The sequence below is a fragment of the Nicotiana attenuata genome, chromosome 3 (genome assembly GCF_001879085.1).
Source record: "Nicotiana attenuata strain UT chromosome 3, NIATTr2, whole genome shotgun sequence".
Taxonomy (NCBI): domain Eukaryota; kingdom Viridiplantae; phylum Streptophyta; class Magnoliopsida; order Solanales; family Solanaceae; genus Nicotiana; species Nicotiana attenuata.
Genome location: NC_031991.1, coordinates 19,464,017 through 19,476,903, shown reverse-complemented (window position 1 = coordinate 19,476,903; position 12,887 = coordinate 19,464,017). Strand labels below are relative to the sequence as shown.

The following is a 12,887-nucleotide window of genomic DNA, read 5'->3' as shown; positions in this document are numbered from 1 at the left end:
GAGCTACCTGAAGGATTGCCACCACTTAGGGAGATTGAACACCAGATTGACTTTGAATCAGGATCTCAGATTCCGAATAAACCGGCTTATAAGAGCAACCCAGAGGAGGCTAAGGAGCTTTAAAGGCAAGTAGAGGAGCTGCTAAATAAGGGGTTCGTGAGGGAGAGCATAAGTCCTTGTGCTGTACCAGTCATTTTGGTACCAAAGAAGGATGGGTCTTGGTGTATGAGTATTGAGTGTAGAGCTATCAATAAAATCACGGTAAAGTATCGCTATCCCATTCCTATATTGGATGATATGTTGGATAAGTTGCATGGTTCAAAGGTGTTTTCAAAAATTGATTTGCAAAGTGGATATCATCAGATTAGGATGAATCCTGGCGATGAATGAAAAAGAACCTTTAAAACTAAAAATGGTTTGTATGAATGTCTAGTTATGCCTTTTGGGTTAACTAATGCACCCAATACATTTATGCGCTTGATGGATCATGTTTTAAAGCCATTTAGAGGTAAATTTGTTGTTGTCTATTTAGATGATATACTTATTTACAATCATTCTTTGGATGATCATCTTTTGCATGTTAAAAGTGTGCTTGATGTACTTAAGAAAGAGAAAATCTTTGCAAATCCTAAGAAGTGTGATTTTTGTGTTGACAAGGTAATTTTCTTGGGATTTTTTTGTGAGTGGAAAGGGCATAGAGGTTGACAAGACGAAAGTGAAAGCCATTAGAAAGTGGCCTGTTCCGAAGAGTTGTCCGAGGTTAGAAGTTTTTATGGTCTCGCTAGTTTATATAGGAGATTTGTTAAGGGTTTTAATACCATAGGTTCTCCTTTGACTGCAGTAATTAGGAAGGATAAAGGATTTAAATGGGGTAAGGAACAAAATGAGGCTTTTGAATTATTAAAGAATATGCTTAGTTCAGCCCATTTGCTACAACTACCCGATTTTAGTAAGACTTTTGAGGTTGAGTGTGATGCTTCTGGGGTAGGTATATGTGCAGTTCTTATGCAGGACTAAAAACCTATAGCTTACTTTAGTGAGAAATTGAGTGGAGCAGCCTTAAATTATTCTACTTATGATAAAGAGTTGTATGTCCTAGTGAGAGCTTTAGCCAATTGGCAACATTATTTGTGGCCTAAGGATTTCTTATTAGGACTGACCATGAGAGTCTTAGATTTGTAAAGAGTCAGTCTAAGTTAAACAGACAACATGCTAAGTGGGTAGAATTTATAGAGACTTTTCCATATGTTATTCACTATAAGCAAGGCAAAGATAATGTTGTGGCTGATGCACTTTCGTGACGATATGTTCTGATCAATGTGTTAACTGCTAATTTAATGGGATTCGAGCATATTAAGAATTTATATGATAGTGACCCAGATTTTAGTAGTAAGTACAAGGAGTGTAAGTTGGGTGTGTTTGAGGGATTCCTTATGGATGATGGTTATATGTATAGGAACGGAAACTTGTGTGTCCCTAGATGTTCTTTGAGGGAATGGTTTATTAGAGAGGCACATAGTGGTGGATTGATGGGGCATTTTGGAGTTTCTAAAACACTTGAGCGCCTAAAAAAATTTTTTTATTGGCCCCATATGAGGAGAGATGTAGGTAGAGTTTGTGGTAGATGTATCGAGTGTCTTCAGGCTAAGTCTAAGGTTAAGCCACATGGGTTATATACTCCATTGCCTGTTCCCAGGGTCCTTGGTTAGATATTTCAATGGATTTAGTTTTGGGCTTACCAAGGACTAGGAAGGGACATGATTGCATATTTGTTATGGTTGACCGTTTTTCTAAGATGACACATTTTATTCCTTGTCACAAGAAAGATAATGCGTCTTATAAGCTACAATATTTGAGAGAGAGGTTTTGAGGTTACATGGGGTGCGTAGGTCCATTATAAGTGATAGGGATACTATGTTTGTTAGCCAATTTTGGAGAACTTTGTGGTCTAAGTTGGGAACTAAGCTATTATATTCTACTATTTGTCATCCTCAAACAGATGGTCAGACTGAGGTAGTCAATAGAACTTTGGGTAGTATTCTGCAATCTGCACTTAGAGGTAAGTACATTTCTTGGGAGGAACGTCTACCATTGGTTAAGTTTGCTTATAATAGATTTGATCACCCTTCCATGGGTAAGTCTTCTTTTGAGGTTGTTGTCACGACCCATTTCCGAAAATAGATCGTGATGGAGCCCAATACCATTATCGGGCAAGCCAATGCGGAAAATGTGCTTTAGTTCTCATTTTTACTTTTACCCAAAATAAGTGCAGAGGTTTATAAAGCTCAAGTCAAATCAGAAATTTACAATAATGTGACAAAATAGTTACACATCCCCAAAAATGATAGTCTACTAACGTTTGTGCCAAGAGCTGGTGTCACAAGTAATGGGCAAGTAGTAGAATGTACAAAGTAATAAAACTATCCTACTGTCTGAGATAGAATAGACAGCAAAAGTATGGAAAAGACTCCCTTAAGCTGCTGAACGTCACAGGAAGGGAGCAGCTCACCGTAGAAGTCTCAAGCTATGAATCAGGGGTGCGCACCAAACTGATAGCCAGATGTACCTGCCTCAGATCCTGTACAATTAAGTACAGAAGTGTAGTATGAGTACATAAATAATATGTACCCAGTAAGTATCCGGTCTAATCTCAAAGAAGTAGAGACGAGAGGTCGACTTGACACTTACTAGGGTCAGATAATATAATGAAGTGTTCTGCTAGGCATGATAGTTACAATACATCAACAGCATGCAGCAAGGTGTAATAATCCATGTCCTCAACAATTTCACAGTTATCCGTACACATTTCAAGTATTTAGTAGAACAAGTCATGGATAAGATTTAACATACATATACAGGTCTCATGCGCACATCATGCCGAGGTCGACGGCCCGATCCAACAGAAAATAAACTGTGCACTGCCAGAGGGTCGAATGGCGCGAACCATAGATGCATCTATTTCTACCGAGGCGATCGGCCCGATCCACAAATGTCAATTAATATCAAGAATCACATAAATGCGCATCTATTTCCAAATAAATTTATACAAGTGTCCAACAAGTATATATATATTCGCTTATATTCCTTCCCAAATTTCTAGCATATCCTAAGTGATCACATTGGTGAAAAAAATACAGAGACATTCACAAATATAGCATGATACGGTTCCTAGACTACCCGGACAATTAACATGATAGTGGCTACGCACGGACTCTCGTCACCTAGTGCGTACGTAGCCCCCGCATTTAGTAGCAAATTATTCAATTATTATACCTATGGGGACAATTCCCTCGTACAAGGTTAGAAAGGAGACTCACCTCGCTCCAAGTGCACTTCCAATACCAAGAACGAGTCCAAACCCTCAATTTGGAGCCGAACGATCCCAAACTAGTTAAATGAGGTAGGAACTAATCAATATAAGCTCACAAAATCGAATTCTAACTATTTAAGCAATTTACCAACCATTAACACAAGTTTCCTAAAATCCGACCCTGGGCCCACGTGCCCGGATTCCAAAATTTTTCGAGGGAAGTTGTTCTCTATAACCTAAGGATCATAAATATATAATTTCTAGTTCATTTCTGAACAAATTTCGTGGTAAAATCTAAGTTTTATTAAAACTCTAGGTCTAGCTCTAATCCCTTAATTTCTTCAAATCTTTAGGTGTTAATCTACCCAAAACTCGAGTGTTATACTTAGAAATAAGGGGGATGAACTTACCTCACGATGCTATGTGAAAATCCCTTCTCAAGAGCTGCAAAATCGCTCAATACCCGTGTGCCAAATGGTCAAAAATGGCTGGAGCTCGAATTAAATGAAGCTCACTGCCCCAGCAGTTTTCGCTTCTGCGAGAAAACATCCGCACCTATGGAACAGGCCAAAAGGAGCTGGGACCGCTTTTGCGGTCTTTTGGCCGCTTCTGCGGAACCGCTTCTGCGGCTGGATGGCCGCTTCTGCAGTTTTGCCTGGCCTTCCCCTGGGCCGCATCTGCGACAGATGGACCGCACCTGCGGTCTCGCACCTGCAGTCCACCAACTGCAGGTGCGGTTATGACAGAAGTAGCAGCTTTAGCCCTTCTAAAAATTTTTCACTTCATTCGAACCTCGTCCGATTGACGCTCGGGGCTCCCGAGCCCTACCTGAAAATACCGACAAGTCTGAAATCACAAAACGGACCTACTCGAACCTTCGGAACGCCCGAAACAATGCTAAATCTAAGAATCACCCCCTAAAACCAATTGAATCAAACATATGAACTTCAAGTTCTTAGTTTCCCTCTAACAGGCTAAAACGCCCTTAAACTACTCGGATTGACACCAAATTTTGCGGGCAAGTCTTAAATATTATATCAAACCTGTACTGGGCTTCGGAACCAACATAGAGCCCAATACCAACATCATTAATCATTAATTAGTTTCTTTAAATTCATACAATTTCAGTTTAACAATTTCAAATAAAAATTCATTACTCAGGCTAGGGACCTCGGAATTCGATTCCGGGCATACGCACAGGTCCCATATTTTCATGCGGACCCTCCGGAACCGTCAAAAGATGAATTCGGGCCCGTTTGCCCAAAATGTTGACCAAAGTCAAACTTAGCCTTTTAAGAAAATCCTAACGAGTCAAATGTGCATATTTCAATGCAAACTCTTCTAAATCCCGAACCTACCATCCCTGCAGGTCGTAACTTAGTTAAAGCAAGCACGAAGAGTTTTATTTGGAGGAACGGGGTTCCAAAAAGGCAAACGACCGGTCGGGTCGTTACATCCTCCACCTCGTAAGCAAACGTTCGTCCTCGAACGGACATAGAAAAGTACCTGAAGTGTTGAATAAATGAGGATATCTGCTCCGCATGTCCTCCTCGGACTCCCAGGTCGCCTCCTCGACTGGTTGGCCCCTCCGCTGGACTCTCACTGCAGAAATCCTCTTAGACCTCAATTGGCGATTCTGTCTATCAATAATGGCAACTGGCTCCTCCTCATAACCCAAACTCTCATCCGGCTGAATAGTACTGAAGTCTAACACATGGGATAGGTCGGGATGATACTTCCGAAGCATCGATACATGAAAAACCGGATGGACTCCCGATAAGCTAGGGGGTAAAGCAAGCTCATAGGCAACCTCCCCAACTCGTCTCAATACCTCGAAGGGGCCAATAAACCTTGGGCTCAGCTTGCCCTTCTTCCCGAACCTCATAATACCCTTCATTGGCGAGACTTTCAAGAGAAACTTCTCGCCAACCATAAATTATACATCACGCGTCTTCTCATCCGCATAAATCTTCTGTCTGGACTGAGCCGTGCGAAGCCTTTCCTGAATCAACTTCACCTTGTCCAAGGCATCTTGCACCAAATCTGTACCGTATAACTTAGCCTCACCCGGCTCAAACCACCCGATAGGAGAACGACACCGCCGACCGTACAAGGCCTCAAATGGGGCCATCTTAATGCTGGACTGGTAGCTGTTGTTGTACGCAAACTCGGCCAGGGGCAAGAACTGGTCCCACTGCCCCTAAAGTTAATCACACAAGCTTTAAGCATATCCTCTAGAATCTGAATCGTCCGCTCGGGCTATCCGTCGGTCTGAGGATGGAATGCTGTGCTAAGATCTACGCGGGTCCCTAACTCACTCTGAACAGCTCTCCAGAGGGCCTCTGTATGATATAATAGAAAAAGGCACACCGTGCAATCGGACTATCTCCCGAATGTAAATCTGAGAATACCTCTCTGCTGTATAAATAGTAATGAAGTGGGCCGACTTGGTCAACCTATCAACAATGACCCATACTGAATCAAACTTCCGCAAGGTCCGCGGCAACCCAACTACGAAATCTATGGTAATGCGCTCCCACTTCCACTCTAGTATAGGCATCTGCTGAAGTAGGCCACGCGGCCTCTAATGTTCATACTTGACCTGCTGGCAATTCAAACACCTAGCCACATACTCCACTATGTATTTCTTCATCCTCCGCCACCAATAATGTTGCCTCAAATCGCGATACATCTTCTTAGCTCCCGGATGGATGGAATATCGCGAACTGTGTGCCTCCTCTAGTATCCTCTCTCTCAGGCCATCAACATTAGGAACACATAGACGACCCTGGAGCCGCAAAATACCATCCTCGCCAATAGAAACCTTCTTGGCGCCACCCTGAAGCAACCTCTCTCTGAGGACTGCCAGATGTGGATCATCGAACTACCGGGCCTTTATCTCCCCCAACAATGAAGACTGAGCCACCATACACGCAAGAACCCAACCGGGCTCCGAAATATCCAACCTCACTAGTCTGTTAGCCAAGGACTGAATGTCCCAAGCTAGTGGTCTCTCCTCTGCTGGAATGAATGCTAAGCTACCCATACTCTCTGCTTTCCCGCTTAAGGCATCCGCGACCACGTTCTCCTTGCCCGGATGATAAAGAATGGTGTAATACCCTATATTTTTAATAAGGGTGTATTGGTCATTAGAATAATAACAATAACAATAATTATTATTATTATATTAATAATAAGTATAAGAAACTAACTATGAAAAAAAATAAAAAAAATGACACAAAACGAAACAAAATAGAAAAGGGAAAATAAAAGAGAACAAGAACAAAGGAAAGTGGAAAGGAGAAGTACGCCGACTCTAGTGTTCTACCTAAATTAGGATTAGGATGGTAAATATGGAAGCTACATATGACTTCCATGTCTGCTATGGAAACCAAAGAGACGCAATATGAATAAGAATCAAATGCTTAAGTTTTTTCTTTTTACATGTATAAATACCAGCTTGGTATCGGCATACCGCATAGTCTTCCTCTCGCAGCAAATAATTTTTGGAGAAGGGTTTTAGGCTTTAAAAGCATTTCGTTATTTTGAAGCCAACACTTGAAATCTTACTTCCGATTGATTGGAGGAATTTGTACGAATTGCTCAAGGTGAAGCATTTGGCATTTCGGCACGAGTACTGTGAGTAATAATCTTACCGCAATTTGTGTTTTCATAATTTGCATGATTTACACATGATTTTCAATACGAATATGTTACCGACAATTTTGAGTTGCATGTGGGACAAGTCTTTTACTCGATATGATACCGAAATAGTTATTTGAGATGAATACCGTGGTTTTAAATATTTTCATTGTCACTAGATCTGTTTTATCGTTACTTGAATTTACTGTTATCGAAAGGAAATTATATGATTAGATAAGAACCGAAATGCCCTATATTGTTTTAAACTAGTTTCTATGAGTATATATACAGATTACAGAGACAAGTATAAATGGGAGTAGACATTGAAGGATCCCGCAGCTAACGGCGGGTTCGTTAAACCTGGTGCACCTTGTAATTACAGATTACCGTTATAGCCCTCGCTAGTGGGAAGGTAGAACTAGCATACCGTTACCGACTTCCCTCGAGTAGGGACTACCGTTATATTTGACTTCTTGCGAAGAAGTCCACAGTTATACCGATTACATGATCCGTTCATTGAAACCTTCCAAATGTGAATATTGATATTATACAGTGGTTACCGAGCTCATTACCAAACTGTTAATTGTATTATACTACAAGAAAAGCATGATGAGACTGAAAATTATTTATTGTTTCTGAAATGGCATTTTGATGTTATCTGTTTGAGATACTAACATGTTTTCTGACTTGTCCCCAATAAAAACGGTTGGCATACTTTATGGAGAAAGGCTTCCATCAGCAGGTGGTTAAATGTTATTACTCACTGAGCTAGCGACTAATTCCCCGCTAATTTTTTTTTACAGAGATAGCAGTTGACGTAGGCGAGGATTTCGTTAATTAGAGTGCACAAGTTGATATTTGTTGGTGAGCCTCGCACTTGTTCGCGTGGGCGGAAATTTTATTTATTGTTATGGTCTTTTCATTAAACTCTTAGAGTCACTCCATAGTTATTATTTTAGTGTCATGACTATTCTTTTGTTATTATAGTCTTATGTTGAGTATCGTTCTCATTTATCGAAGTTGGAGATAAATTAGTATTTCTAGTAGTTATTTGGTGGTTTAGTTATGGTGGAGACTTGTATTGGTTAATTGAAAAGTTGAAAATTGTTTGGTATGATATTAGGATGTTTGGTTGTTGATTTGAGACAGGAAAATTTTTGGGATGGTCCAAAAACAGGGGAAACTCTGTCCGATTTTCTGTAAAATTACCGATGAGGCTTACTTGGGAGCACTTGCTCCTAAGCGCCGGTGACAATTCTAAATTGGGTCGTGCCAAAGTTGGTATCAGAGCTTAGGTTTTAAGTCCCGAGTCATGGAGCAATGTTTAGTAGAGTCTTGTTCATGGGTATGTAGGCGCCCATACTTATGATCTCGAGGCTACTGAACATTTAGGAATGTTTTCCCTTCTTTCATTCTTTGATCGTGCGTTGAAATAACTTGAGATTGGCTTTGGAATATTTCTTTCGCAGATAGCTAAGACACGCACACTCTCATCTGCTGGACGTGGTGGCAGTCAAGTAGGGGTTCATCAAACTAGAAGACAGACTGCCCCTCAACCTCAAGTTGGGAACATGGGTCAAACCCAAGCTGTTATGCCAGATCAAGTGCAAGAGCAGGGAGTTCCGAACGCTCCACCACCAGTGCCAACTGTTGTACCTACTGTTGCCTTACCTGCAGATGCAGTGGCAAGGTTATTGAATGTGTTAGAGGCATTGGTGCCTACTCAGGGCGGAAGTTCAGCTCCTCAGGCTACTTTACGAACACAAGCACCTACACAGACTCAATCTTTCGGGAATAAGGAAGTGTCCCTACACGAGTTCCTGAAATTGAAATCACCAAAATTCACAGGTTCCGATAATTCAGCAGATCCTCAAAGCTTCTTGGATGGGACACTCAATGCATTACGTGCTCATGGATGTTCTAGTGAGAGATCGTGGAGCTCGCAGCCTACGAACTAGAGGATATGGCCAACACATGGTATAAAATGGTATTGCTAGGAAGGCCAGCAGGAGCACCACCACTGACATGGGACAGCTCACTAAGTTGTTCAAGAATCATTTTCTTCCAGACAGTCTGATGCAACAATATGCTAGAGACTTTGAGAGATTAGTTCAGACTCCAGATATGGATGTGTCAACATATAACACTAAGTTTTGTAAGCTGGCTATATATGCTCCTTACTTAGTGCCTACCGAAGAAGCTCGAGTTCAGAGGTTTGTTGATGGATTGGTTGGTCGTCTATACACTGCAGTAGCCCCACAGATGAAGACTTTATCCTACTCTGATGTAGTTGACCTTGCTAGAAAGATTGAAAACAAGGGACGTGAGGAGCGTGCATCAAGTGATTTACGTAAGAAGGCCAAGACAGGAGGGGCTTTCAGTGGTGGTTTTAGTGAAAATAGAAGAGCAGGAAATCAGGGACAACAACAACAACAACAGGGTTCTCAGACAGGGACACACATGTCTTCACAGTCCACATACAGACCACATTACAGACAAGGTAATAGGGGACTATCATCTTCTGGACATCGTAATTCTGGGTAGATATATGCCACTACTCCAGTCTGCCAGACTTGTGGTAGATCACATTTGGGCCAGTGTCGTTCTAACTGGAGAGTGCTTTCGGTGTGGCCAGTTGGGACATCACTTGAGGGATTGCCCAAAGCCTCCGGGAAATTTCAACCAGGCTTCTATTCAGTCGCTGCACCGACTTAGACAACTTGTAATACTTCAGGTGCTAAAGGTACATGAAATAGAGGTCGAGGTGCTGGAGATCGTGCTATTGTGAATCAAGGACAAGGCAATGCTGGTAGAGGTCAGGCGAGAGTTTTTGCATTTACTAGACAGGATGCTCAGGCCTCGAATGCAGTGGTTACATGTATTCTTTCTGTCTGTTCATTTGATGCACTTGCGTTGATTGATCCAGGATCTACTCACTCCTATGTGTCCTCGTACTTTGCTTTGAGATTTAGTAGACAGCCCGAGCTATTGAATGATCCTTTTCTAGTTACTACTCCTGTTGGAGAGTCTTTGTTAGCTGAATACGTGTATCGTGCTTGTCAGATTCGGGTAGAGGGTAGAGGTACTCTAGCTGACCTTATTGTACTTGATATGGTTGACTTTGACATGCTGATGGGAATGGATTGGTTATCTTCTTGCTATGCTATAGTTGATTGTCATGCAAAGATAGTTAAGTTTGAGATACCAAATGAACCCAGTTTTATTCTAAGAGGGAGTCAGGTTCCAGAGACTTGCAAAATTGTATCTTTTATGAAGGCTCAACGACTTCTGTAGAAAGGTTGCTTGGGTCTTTTAGCTATTGTAAATGATACAAGAAAGGAAACAGTTAGTATAGAAAATGTACCAGTAGTGAGAGAATTTTCTGATGTATTTCCGGAGGATTTACTAGGATTGCCTTCAGTACAAGAAATAGACTTTGGTATTTTTTTGCTACCTGACACACAGCCCATATCGATACCCCCATATCGAATGGCACCAGCAGAGTTGAGGGAGCTAAAGCAACAGTTACAAGATTTGTTAGATAAGGGTTTTATTAGACCTAGTGTATCACTAGGGTGCACCAGTATTGTTTGTAAAGAAGAAAGACGGATCCCTGAGATTGTGCATTGACTACAGGCAGTTGAACAAGATAACAATACACAATAAATATCCTTTGCCTCGTATCGATGACATGTTTGATCAGTTACAAGGAGCTGCCCACATTACAAAGATTGACCTCCGTTCTGGTTATCATCAACTTAGAATCAAAGATGAAGATATTTCTAAGACTGCTTTCAGAACTTGATACGGGCACTATGAGTTCCGTGTAATGCCTTTCGGACTGACAAATGCTCCAGCTGCATTCATGGATTTAATGAATAGGGTGTTCAAGCTGTTTCTGGATAGATTTGTAATAGTATTTATTGGTGATATCCTGATATATTCTCGTAGCCAAGGAGAACACGAGAATCATCTCAGGACTGTGTTGTAGAAATTGCGAGAACATCGGCTTTATGCTAAGTTCTGGAAGTGTGAATTCTGGCTAGACTCGGTAGCATTTTTGGGGCATGTTGTATCCAAAGATGGAATCATGGTAGATCCTAAGAAGACTAAAGCTGTGCAAAAATGGCCCAGACCTACTACTCCTACAGAGATTCGCAGCTTTTTAGGCTTAGCAGGCTATAACATGCGTTTTGTGCAGGATTTCTCCAGAATAGCAGCGGCGTTGACCAAGCTAACACAGAAAAATGCAAAGTTTCAGTGGACGGAGGAATGTGTTCAAAAACTCAAAACATGTTTGACAACTGCACCAATATTAGCCTTACCATCAGGTTCTGGAGGATTTACAGTATTCTGTGATGCCTCGAGGGTGGGATTAGGATATGTTCTCATGCAAAATGGTTGTGTTATAGCTTATGCTTCGAGATAATTTAAAAAGCATGAGCAAAACTATCCTACACATGATTTGGAGATGGCTGCAGTGGTATTTGCTCTAAAAATTTGGAGACATTATCTATACGGCGAAACTTGTGAGATTTATACTGACCATAAAAGTCTGAAGTATATCTTTCAGTAGAGAGATCTAAATCTTCGGCAGCGTCGTTGGATGGAACTACTCAAAGACTATGATTGTTCTATTTTGAATCATCTTGGAAAAGCCAATGTGGTGGCTGATGCATTAAGTAGAAAATCTATGGGGAGTTTGGCATATATAGCCCCTGCAAAGAGACTTTTGGCCAAAGTTATTCAGAGACTAGAAGATACAGGTATCAGATTTAGTGTCGGAAATTCAGAGGCATTGTTGGCTTGTGCTCAGGCTAAGTCTTCATTAGTTGAGCGCATTAAGGCCACCCAATATGAGGATGAACGATTATGTAAATACAGAGATGAGTTCTTAGCTGGTAAAAGCAAGGATATGATTGTTGAAAGTGATGCTGTTCTTCGAATGGGTGACAGGCTATGTGTAGCAGACGTAGATGGGTTGAGACATGATATTCTTGAAGAAGCCCACAACTCTAAATACACTATACATCCTGGATCCACAAAGATGTACCATGACCTGAAGCAATTTTATTGGTGGGAAAGAATGAAGAAAGATGTTGCTAACTTTGTTTCTAGTTGTTTGACTTGTCAGCAGGTCAAGGCTGAGCATCAGCGACCCGCAGGACTACTACAACAAATTGAGATTCCAGAGTGGAAATGGGAAAGAATTACTATGGATTTTGTCACCGGGCTACCACGAATCCTTAGAGGTTATGACTCGGTATGGGTGATTGTAGATCGACTGACGAAATCAGCACCCTTTTTGCCGGTGAAGACTACATATGGTAGAGTCAGGTATGCACAGATATTTATGAACGAAATTGTCCGAATTCACGGAGTTCCAATATCCGTCATCTCTAATAGAGGATCACAATTTACCTCACGCTTTTGGAAATCTTTTCAAGAAGCATTAGGTACACGAGTAGATCTTATTACTACATTTCATCCACAAACAGACGGGCACTCTGAACGTACTATACAAATCTTGGTGGATATGTTAAGAGCTTGCATTCTTGATTTTGGAGGTAGTTGGGATGCTTATCTACCTTTAGCTTAATTTGCTTACAACAATAGCTTCCAGTCCAGTATTCAAATGGCACCGTACGAAGCATTGTATGGTAAAAGATGCCATTTTCTTATCGGATGGTTTGAAGCTGGTGAGACTAATTTATTGGGACCTGACCTAGTACAAGAAGCTATGGACAAGGTCCAGTTGATCAGACAGAGATTGCTTACAGCTCAAAGTAGACAAAAGTCTTATGCTGATAAGAGAAGAAGAGATTTAGTGTTCACAATTGGGGATAAAGTGTTCCTACGAGTCTCCCCTATGAAAGGTGTGATGTGGTTTGAGAAAAGAGGCAATTTGAGCCCCAGGTTTATTGGACCGTATGAG

General features: G+C 41.3%; 1 protein-coding gene across 1 annotated transcript; it reads left to right on the top strand.

Annotated features, from left to right (window-relative positions):
* Window positions 11,043-12,551, top strand: LOC109224204. The gene is made up of 3 exons (XM_019388790.1): window positions 11,043-11,307; window positions 11,668-12,001; window positions 12,203-12,551. The coding sequence occupies exons 1-3, from the start codon at window positions 11,043-11,045 to the stop codon at window positions 12,549-12,551; spliced, it is 948 nt and encodes a 315-aa protein (XP_019244335.1).